This window comes from Nyctereutes procyonoides, unplaced genomic scaffold (genome assembly GCF_905146905.1).
Source record: "Nyctereutes procyonoides isolate TBG_1078 unplaced genomic scaffold, NYPRO_anot_genome, whole genome shotgun sequence".
In the NCBI taxonomy this organism is placed as follows: Eukaryota; Metazoa; Chordata; class Mammalia; order Carnivora; family Canidae; genus Nyctereutes; species Nyctereutes procyonoides.
Window position 1 is genome coordinate 5,199,590 of NW_026575025.1, and position 10,026 is coordinate 5,209,615.

The 10,026-nt window shown below is 65.3% G+C and overlaps 1 protein-coding gene across 1 annotated transcript; it reads right to left on the reverse strand.

Annotated features, from left to right (window-relative positions):
• Positions 1 to 9,573, reverse strand: CTSD (cathepsin D). Its single transcript, XM_055314954.1, has 9 exons — positions 9,412 to 9,573; positions 7,348 to 7,507; positions 5,324 to 5,447; positions 4,796 to 4,914; positions 3,380 to 3,606; positions 1,742 to 1,864; positions 1,220 to 1,364; positions 1,036 to 1,134; positions 1 to 943 (listed from the first exon to the last, which is right to left on the reverse strand). The coding sequence occupies exons 1-9, from the start codon at positions 9,477 to 9,479 to the stop codon at positions 776 to 778; spliced, it is 1,233 nt and encodes a 410-aa protein (XP_055170929.1). The 5' UTR covers positions 9,480 to 9,573; the 3' UTR covers positions 1 to 775.
• Positions 9,574 to 10,026: the final 453 nt, after the last annotated feature.

Below are 10,026 nucleotides of genomic sequence, written 5' to 3' on the forward strand. Positions count from 1 at the left end.
AAAGAGGCCCAAACAACTGTATTTTCAAGTCAACTTTGGCTCCGGGCCGCTCAAGAGCGGGGAGCTGCAGAGTAGACGGCACCACCCCCTCCCCTCCTTCCCTGACCCTGGACGAGTCAATGCCCTCCTAGCTGGGGTCGAGCTCCAGGATGACCCCAACGGCATCACAAGGCTGGCTTCTGTCCCCTGGCCCGACCCTTCCTGCTCCTGCTCCTTCCTGCTTGTCCTAGGCATTGGCCGGCCCCTTCCTCAATGGGCCTACACGGGAAGGCGGGTGGGGCCAGCAGCACCCAGCTCCCGACCCCAGGCCAGGGGCAGGAGGAACCCAGAAAACAGCCTGGCCCGGGGTGGGGGCTCAGCCCAGAGGTCCTGCCGGGGCAGCCGGGCCCAAAGCACAGACCAGGGGGTGGGGGGGCAGGAGGAGGAACTACTTGGGTGAGGGGTCCTGGGACACACAACTGATCAGCTGCCAAGCCAGGCTGGGGCTTCCAAGTTAGTGAAGGGGCTCCATGCTCTGGATCAGCCTACTGGCTGCTGCCCACCCCCCCCCCACCCCCATCGCACAGACAGACAGACGGGCGGGCGGGCAGGCAGCACTTCTGTAACCAGGGCTGGGGAAAACCACAGAACAGAACGGCGGGCCTGGCAGGCCGGCGCCTGCGGAGCTGGGTTATGAGTGTGAGTTTGAGCGTGAGTGTGTGTGGCAGGGGCAGCCGGGAGGGTGGGGCAGCTGGCCTCCTCCTGCTGGACTCCTTCCTCTCCAGCGGGCAGGCGGCTAGAGCCTAGTGGCCTGGGCCAGGCCCACCCGGTTCTGGTCCCGGTCGAACACGGTGTAGTAGCAGCCGATGAAGACATCACCCAGGATCCAGAGAGGCCCACCAGGTGGGGGGATGTCCATGCCCATGAAGCCACTCAAGCAGATGGTCTTCCCACCTTGTGAAACCTGGGATAGCCAGGGTGGTCAGCACCTGGCCGGTTGCCAGCCCCGCCCCCTGCCCAGCCCAAGGCCCCGCCCCCCAGCCCACCCGTGCTGACCTTCAGTGTATAGTCCTCTGAGGACAGCTTGTAAAGTTTGCCGCCCAGCTTCAGAGTGACATCGGGCAGGGTGGACACCTTCTCACAGGGGATCATGTACTGAGGGAGAGAGAACAGAGCAGCTCAGGTGTGGTGTAGGGGGCTGTGGCCCAGGCACCCTGCCCATGCTGTCCGGCCCACTCACCTCGCCCTGGATCAAGGGCACAGCTCCGATGGCCTTCTGCAGCTCACGCACCTCGTCCACGGGGCCCACTATGAGGGAGGTGCCTGTGTCCACGATGGCCTCACAGCCCCCCTTGCACAGCGTCAGGCTGCTGCCCACATCCACCCTGCGGGGAAGGGGTGTGAACATGCGGGCCTGCATTCAGGGGCTTGACAGGCAGTCCCCTCCTTCAGCACCCCCCCCCCCCCGCCACAGTCTTGCTGGAGCTCAAGAGGCCAAGAGCAGGTGACCTGCCAGCCTAGAAGCCACAAGCGGAGGAGGCCCCGAGCCGAGGGCCCAGGGGCTCAGTGGGGCGCCAGGAGGTAGCAATGGACATCTAGGGTTGGTGGGGTGCAGGCTCAGCCTGCCCCATCTCTCCGTCTCCACGCTGGAGCCCCTGCCCCCAAGGGCTGTAGCTAGAGACCTGCTGATGGAGGGCAGCAAGGGTCCCCCACACAAAGCACGCTCCCGGCAGAACCAAGTGGGGCCCCTCCCAGCACTCACTGCTCCATGTGGACCTGCCAGTATGCCTTGCGGGTGACATTGAGGTAGGACAGGGGGCCCTTGTAGTACTTGGAGTCTGTGCCACCCAGCATCAGCTCACCCCCAGGCTGCGCATTGGGGTCCCTGGGAGAAGAGAAAGCAGAGTCAGCCACCAGCCGTGGGTCCAGCCTGACCGCTGGGCAGGACAAGCACAGGCTGGGGCCAATCAGAAGGGGTGGGTAGGGCTGCAGGGATGGAAGCTCCAGAGGGGGCACAAGAAGGGAGAGGACTTCCTCTCCCTGATGGGTGGGGCTCCAATCCCACACCCGGTGTGGCCTGCAGGCCGCGCTCCTGCTCAGCTCGCAGAGGCTCCTGGTCTGCCAGCTGAAGAAGGCCAGGGTCAGGCCAGCTGGCAAATGGAGAAGTGAAAGCTAGGAGCCAAGGAAAGGGACCTCATCTGTCAGAGGAAAACAGAACCCAGGAGGGCTTCCAGGAGGAGGCACTGTGTAGCACCAAGAATTGAGTAAGTTCATTCCTTTTCTAGGGCCTTGTGTCGGGTGTTCCCCAGGATGTCCTCACCCTCACCCAGCTCTCGTGTTCAGCTCACACTGCTCCGGCCACCTGGCTCCCCTCTAGACTCCGTGTCTGAGCACACCACCTTCCTCCTGGCTGCTCCCCCTCAGAAGCACCAGGCCAAACACCATCCTCCCTCTACACCTGTGACGTCCAGTTCTTCCCCTGCCTTCACTCCCCTTGCCTCCAAAATCAGTGTGGAGACCAGACAGCTGCCTCCTGGGTGCTCCCCACACTAGCCCTGCCCCATCACCCCCTCACCCAGGGAGCCCTGCGCCTGGGCCTGGCCAATCCCCTGCCCTGGTCCACCTGTGTGGGCCATTCAGCCTCCCGAGGACAGCTCTGCCTCAAGCAGCGGTGGAGTGTTCACTGCCGAGGACAGGGGCTGGGCAGGAGGGGAGGGTTTGGGGCTGGCATTTGGCTGGAAGTGCCTGAGGCTGGACCCTGAGGGCAAGTGGCTTGTGCGGTGAGGAGGGGGCATGCAGCATGGTGACAGGCAGCGTGGGCCATCTGCTCACACTGCCCACACCTCCACCCTGAGCACACCCACATCGGGACCTCTAGCACCGCCCTGGGGGGACTGAGGAGCTCCTTCTCCAGGACACTGCACACAGGTCACCCACCCTTCTGTTTGGGGCCACCAGAACACTAGGTGCAGCTGCAGGGGGGTGGCGGTCACCTTCCCTGGAAAGCCACCAGGTCCCTCACCTCCAGAAATCCTATCACAGACCAGGGCTCACAGCTTTGTCCCCTCCGGGCTGTCGGTGATCCAGGGGCCACATCGGCCCACCATCAGACCTCGGGAAGGCTGGGCTGACCCAGGAGGAGCTGCCACGACCCCTGACCAGGGTCTGGTTCTGCAGCGGTGAGGCCCACTGCGCGGGAGCCTGGGCCTGCAGCTTGAGCGCCCCAGAGCCTGTCCAGAAAGCCGCCCACTCGTCTGTCAAGGGGTGGTCAGAACCCCCTCCAGTCACAGCCACAGGTCAGGAGCCGCAGCCTGAGGCCTGGTGTCTGGCGGGCGGCCAGAGAGGCACAGCCCCAGCCCCCTGTGCTCAGCCACACAGTTCTGGGCCCCTCCCACCCCACCTGTTCAGGTAGAAGGAAAAGATGTTCTTCTCCACCAGCTTTTGCTGCATCAGGTTGTCGAAGACAGGCAGCACGTTGTTGACAGAGATGCGGGGGTAGGCCATGCCCAGGATGCCGTCAAACTTGGCTGCGATGAAGGTGATGCCCGGCTGCTTGGTGGCCTCCCCGAAGGTCTGCCTCTCCACCTTGATGCCAGCCAGGCCCGACAGAGCCGACTTACAGGGCACCTGTGGGCCGGGGTGTGGGGGTCAGAGGGCCATGCACCCAGGGCTCAAGACAGAGGACCCCAAAGGAAGGGCTGGTGATGCCGGGTGGGACACAGCTGGTGGGGGCAGAGACGTGGGTGTCCACGGTCGTCAGGACAGAGAGGTAGGCTCCATGCTCAGCCCTGGTTTTCTGGCCCCACCCAGGCCTGCCCCGGCCCTCGGGCTGCCGGAACCCCATGACCCGACCCCATGACCCAGCTCAGCAGACTCAAGGCCCCGCCACCCCTCCCCCACCTGGGAGCAGCCAGCCACCAGATAAAGACACAGGGCAGGATGTGGGGACAAACGGCTGTTTGAGGCTGACACCCTGACACCGGGAGCAGGGAGTGTGCTAGGCAACATCCTGTTTTGGGCCCTCAAAGACAGGAGTAGGGGACTTCATAAGGCAGGTGGGTATAGGGGCTGTGCCCCGGCAGGAAGGTCCCCGGCCACCATGGCCCAGCCCACCCCCCACACAAGGGACAGACCCAGCTGGTTGGACCCTGGCCATGCCCTGCCGCCTTCCGGTCTGGCTGGGGCTGGGAGGGGGCTGTGCTCTGCCCTGTTCCAGACCCTTCCAGGTAAGTGGCACCCCAAGAGGTCACAGAGGTACAAGCAGAACCCTTAAGGGCCTGCCTACCACCCGCCTCACCCCAAACAGTCTCTGCTGCAGGCAGGGTGCACAGCAGAACCTCCAGCGTCCTTGACAAGGGCTCCAGGCATGTCTCTGCCCTCCCCGACCCCAAGTCCTCAGGCAGTGGCGGGACCCTGTCCGTGTCCCCAGGCCTAGCCCACAGGGCCCAGCAGGCACCTCAAACCCAAGGCATCATAACAGAAGCCAGGCCCCTCAGACTGGCTCTTCCGCCCAGCGGCTGGCTGCTAACCACTCCCCAGGTCCTGGTCCCGGACTCCCACCTGCAGCTCTCATGCCCACATCCTGGTGGCCCCACTCTCCCCTATAGCCCTCCTGGCCGTTCCCACACCCCGAGACACACGGGGCCAGCTCTGCTCCCGAGGCCTGCACAGCGCAGCCCACCAGGCTCTTCAGCTCCAGCCTTCACTCAAGCTGTCTCTGCCATCCTGGCTCAGCTGCCCTGCCTCGGGCTGGGGCCGGGGCCGCCAAGCCGTCTGAGCACCCCCGGGCCCAGAGGCAGCCTCACCGCAGACTCACCGACACGGTGTCCTGGCTCAGGTACCCAGAGAGGCTGCCCGAACCGTAGTGGATGTCGAAGGACGTGCCATTCTTCACATATGTGCTGGACTTGCCGCTGTTGTACTTGTGGTGGATCCCTGTGCCAGCCGAGAAGCCCATTAGCTCGCCACCCTGGCCAGGCCCCAGCTATGGGGCGCCCAACCAAGCCACTCCCCCAGTGTTGGGGGGACCCGTGACCCCCCAGCCTTGGTCTCAGCCAGCACCGGTCTGCCCCATCCTTGGAAGAGAGGCAGGCTGGCACAAACAGGTTCACCCAGAAAGTGGGGTGCCCTGCGGCAGGGTGGAGAGGCCAGGCCTGGCTGGTGTGGCTCAGAGGCAGAAGTCATATGGTGTCCAAGAAGGGCTGAGGCAAGGCCACTGAGAGCCCCAGACCTGCCCTACTGGCCCCAGAGCCTTGGGGGGAGCACACGGCCGTGTGAGGAGGCGGCCGGGTACCATAGTCTCTGCCTGCCTCCTCCGGCCCCACAAGGCTGCACCCTGACTCACAGCAGGCGATGTCCAGCAGCTTGCAGTGGATTGAGGGGACCCACAGGTTGGAGGAGCCGGTGTCGAAGACGACCGTGAAGCACTGTGGGGGTGTCCCAATGCCGATCTCGCCGTAGTACTGGGCCTGGCAGGGGAGCAGGGTCCATCAAGGCTGTGCAGGGAGGGCACCCATGTCCCCAGAGGCCTAAGAGGGAGCTGGACTCCGAAAGACTCAAGACAGAGAAGGGACACCCAAGATCCAGACCTATTGCTGCTGACCACACCCTCCGTCCCTCCCCAGCCCTTGGTCCTCATACCCTTGGGCACTTGGGATTCCCAGGCCCCTGGGCACAGCTCCACTCCTGTCTGACCACATCAGGGTGGCGGAGGACCACCCCTTTGAGAGATGAAAGCAGCAGTCACATCAGCTGGTCCTCCCTGAGACTTGGAAGACCCCTCTGTCTCAGCTCCCCAGGGCCCCAGCAGGGAAGACTTCCTCCTCACGATGGGGGCCACATCATTCTCTCCCTGCCCTTGCCCCATAGGGTCCAACCTGGAGGGCTTCTAGGTTGAGGCGTTGGTGGCCAAAGGGAGGAGGAGGTACATCCTGGAGACTGGAAGTGTAGGCTCAATCTCTCACTACCTACACTCTACATTCACTAGTCTGGGCCTCAGTTTCTCCACTGGCACGCGGAGGAGGAGGGCAGCCCGGGGAAGCCCCAGGTAGTGACCCACGGCTCAGGGGAGCATGAAGGGGGCACAAGCCCCCCTGAGCCTCAAAGGGAAACCCCATCTTTAGGTGCTCTCGCAGGTCAGAGAACACAGGCACTTGGATGTGAGATGTGAGCACTGCCTGCCTGGGCACCCCCTCTCTGGGAAGGGAGCCTGGGCCCAGGTCACCATGGGATTCCGGGTCCAATCCCAGCCAAGAATCTCTCTCCTGCCACTTGGCTCCAGGGAGGGCCAGCAGCTGCTGTCTCATGACCTCGCAGAAGTGTCCAGATTTGGGGGGCTGGGGGATGACTCAGCGAATCTCCGTGTGTGCCTATGTGTGTACACATGTGCTTGAGCTGGGGGATCAGGAACTGGTCAGTCAGGCCTCGAGGCAGGTGCTCCCCCGCCCTCCCCCCTCTGCCCCCCGGGGCAAGTCACATGCCTATGAGGCCATAGCTTCCTAGCACCATTGGGGCTCTGGCCAGACAGGTCACAGGGCACGGCCCCCTGTCCCAAACCCAAGTGGACCAGAGCTAGGTCCTCACCAATCAGGGGTAGCCCTAGGGCTGCCAGGCTGGGTCCCAGGGCCTGACCCCAGAGTTGGGACCAGGCTGACCCAGCCCCAGCTTACTATGGGGCTTACAAAATATCCCACCTCGAGCCTGTCTGCCCCTCCAGGAGCATCGGGCATGATCAGGGCTGGCCATTGACCAAAGAGGAAGAAAAGAAGGCAGGACTGGGTCATGGGTGGCTCCAGGCCTTCCAGCAGGATAGGCAAAAACATAAAAAGCTCCAGAGCAGATGGTTATTTATGCCTGGGCAGGCAGGCCAGGTGACCCGAGCTCAAGGACCCTGCAGCCTCTGAGGGCCTGGGTCTGATTTAGGCTCCTCTACCCCCAGCTCATGGCCCTGGACACAGCTTGCTTATCCTTAGAGAGTGACCCTGTCCCCCACTCCTGCAGGCTGGCCTCAGGAACGAGACGACTCCTGATGTTAATGGTCAGTAATACGCACTGGGGGATGACACAGCACGGGGGGAGCCCCGGACACCCCACCTGTCCTCCCAGCCCCCACAGGACCAGGTCCAGCAGGGGGACACAAATGGGAGTCCTAGGGAGGGGGCGGGGCCAGGAGGAGAGGGCGTGGCTAAGCAGAGGCAGGTGAATCCTGCAGAGCCACAGGTGAATCCTGCAGAGCCACAGGTGGCTGGGAGCTGAGAAGAGTGTTTCCTGGCTGCCCATACAGAACTTTCCCTAAAAGCCATCTCCTGCCAGAATCACTGCTAGCTGCCAGCCCAGTCCCCGCCCCAAGCGGACAACCCCCATACTCACGTCCATGTAGTTCCTGAGCATCTCAGGAATGGGTCCCCCAGTTGCTGCGGGTGCCCCCTGGGCATACTTTGAAATGGGGCCCTTGGCAATCAGATCCTCCACGGGGCCCCCCAACTCTGTCATGGTCCGGCGGACAGAGGTGAACTTGTGCAGAGGGATTCTGTGGAGAAGAGGGGTCAGGGTTCATCAGGGCTCCCAGCTTCCCCAGGTCTGCTCTGTACCCCCGCCCACTCTCAGCCACTGGCAGCTCCAGAAGCACCCCCCACCCCTCGTCCCCACTGTGCCCGCTCAGGTCTCTTCTGGGACAGCGGCCTGCAGGGTCCGTTGGGGCATGTGTCACCTCTGCCCAAAGCCCTCTGAGGTGACCCAACCACTCGGCCCTCGGGAATCATGGTGCTCTCCACACAGACCCCACACAGACATGCCCTCAGTTTCCCTGTGTGCCTTCCCGGGCTGGCTCTCGCCTGGCCATTGGACAGGTCTTCAATGCTACCACGTCTGAGAAGTCCTCCTTGGCCATCCTTCAACGTGACCCTGTCTCCCTCCAGGGCCCTTGCCAATGCAGTAGTGAATCCATTTCCTGCTGGCGTGTCCTCTGCCCTCTCACGGTGCAGACCCCAGGAAGGCAATGACTGCGCTGGAGTGCAGGGGGTCTGTGCCTTCAGGTCTGCCTTCCTCTGAGACACTCCATGGCACCCCCACTGCGAGCCCCTGCCTCCCAGCCTTGGCGGTCAGCCTGGGCAGAAAGAGCCAGGGGTTGAGGTCAGGTGCCCGGGGTCCCTCCCCTGGCCTGCATTCTTGGCTCCTCCCGGGTTTCAGCTGGCATCCCGCTCCGACGGGTGCAGGAGGCGGGTCGGGAAAGCACCCCAGAGCACATGCAGACAGCTAAATGAAAGGTCCTCCCAGCCCAGGGGTTTTGGGAGTTCAAGGTCACAGCTGGCCCTTCCTGGCAAGCCAAGGGCGTGCTTCAGGAAGATGGGACTCTTGCCTAAGACCTGGTAGGCTGGAAGAGTCCAAGGTTCTTGCCTGGGTGAAGGGGACACGCCCTCCTATAACCCAGGCATTGATGCCATTGGTCCCACACGTCTTGGAAGAGGCTGTAGGGCTCTGCTTTGACTGCCCCACATGGCGGCAGACTCGGTTCCCCACAGCCACCAGCCCTGGGGGGTGGGGGGTGGGGGTCCTGTGGGTGGCAGCAGGGTAGGCTCAGCCCTGCAGCTGCATTCTCACAAAGACTCCATTTGGGGCGACGTGCCCCCAAGCCAAGGCCGTGGTGAAGCCCACGCAGGACAGCCCTTTGGCAAGGCTGAGTCCCACTCGGCCCCCAGCCAGCTCTCACGGCCCTGTGGCCTCACCCACCTGCGCACGGGCCAAAGGCCCACAGCAGAGGTGGAAGGATGCCTTCCCAGGCCAGGCACACAGGCCCCTGGGGGGCAAGAGTGGGTGCGGGGGCAGGAGGGGCTGGCCCACTGCACCCTCCCCCACCTGGGAAAGCAGGCTGCCTTGCACGAGTGGGAGGGGGGGTGGCGCCAGTCCTCAGGCTGGCTGGCGCGCCGGGCGCAGCCCTGATGCAGGCCCCCCGCAGGCCCCCGTACAGGGGACGGGCCTCCAGGCCCAGGAAGGCGCGGTCCCTGCAGGGGCAGGCGGTGCCGGCCGGCGCTCACCCAGCCCCAGCCCCTGTCCCCAGCTAGCTCCCCTTTGTCTCCCAAACACTTGGGGGCCCCCAAGGTCAGAGGGGGTCCGGCCGAGCCCTGCGCTAAGAGCCCCTGGGTCCGCCCGAGTGTGACCACGCCCAATTGACAGCTGGCGGCGGGGGGGCGGCGTGGGACGCACACCGGGTCTCCAGACTTGCACCCGCGGGGCCCGGAGGGCGCGCACTGCAACCCCACCTGTGCTGGGGGGCTCGGTCAGCCTGAGTCCCCGCATCCTCCCTCCTGCAGCTTCCTGCCCCCCGGGGCTGACTCCAAGGCGGGGAGAAGAGGGCCGCGGGGGGCGGGAGCCCTGGACGAGGCCCCGCGAGGCGCACGGCGGCACCCGGGGCGCGCGGGGGTCGCAGGGCCTCACCTGACCAGCGCGGCGGCGGGCGCGGCCAGCAGGCCGAGGACGAGCAGCAGCAGGCTGGGGGGCTGCATGGTGGCGGCGGCCGGGTCGGAGCGCAGCGCCGCGAGGTCCTGCGCTTATAGCCGGGATGACGGCGCAGTTGCGGAGTCAGCTGACCGCACTGTTTGCAACCGGGAGGGTCACGCGGGCCGCGGCCGGCGTGCGCGGGGCGGGGCCGGGGCGGGGCCAACCGGGCCGGGCCCCCGCCGGGTCCGCGCACGGCGCTCGGGGGCGCGCACGGCGGCTTCCCGCCCCCGGGACCGCCCGCCCGGCCCCGCCCCGCCCCGCCCGCCCGCGCGCGGCCTTGGGGGTGCGCGGTGCTGGAGCCGCGGTCGCGGGGACCCGGCGGGGCACTCGGGACGGCGGCAGCCGGGGGGCCCCGGAGCGCAGGCTCCTCCCCGCACCACACTCGCGGGCTGGGCACCGCGTGAGGCCCCGCAGTCCTTCCCGGGCCCCGGCCTCCCTCTCCACGCCCCTCCTCGCACCTGCTGCACCGTCTGCCCACGCCCCCACCTTGCACCTGCTGCCCCACCCTGGCTCATTCCCCCCGAGCCTCTTCCTTCCCACCCTTCCTTCAAT

Excerpts from the sequence above, each read along its gene's own strand:
- CTSD (XM_055314954.1), bottom strand. The coding sequence starts at position 9,479 with ATGCAGCCCCCCAGCCTGCTGCTGCTCGTCCTCGGCCTGCTGGCCGCG. Across the intron at positions 1,865-3,379 it reads TTTTCCTTCTACCTGAACAG|GGACCCCAATGCGCAGCCTG; the intron begins GTGGGGTGGGAG and ends CTCTTCTCCCAG. Across the intron at positions 1,135-1,219 it reads TGCCCTTGATCCAGGGCGAG|TACATGATCCCCTGTGAGAA; the intron begins GTGAGTGGGCCG and ends TCTCTCCCTCAG.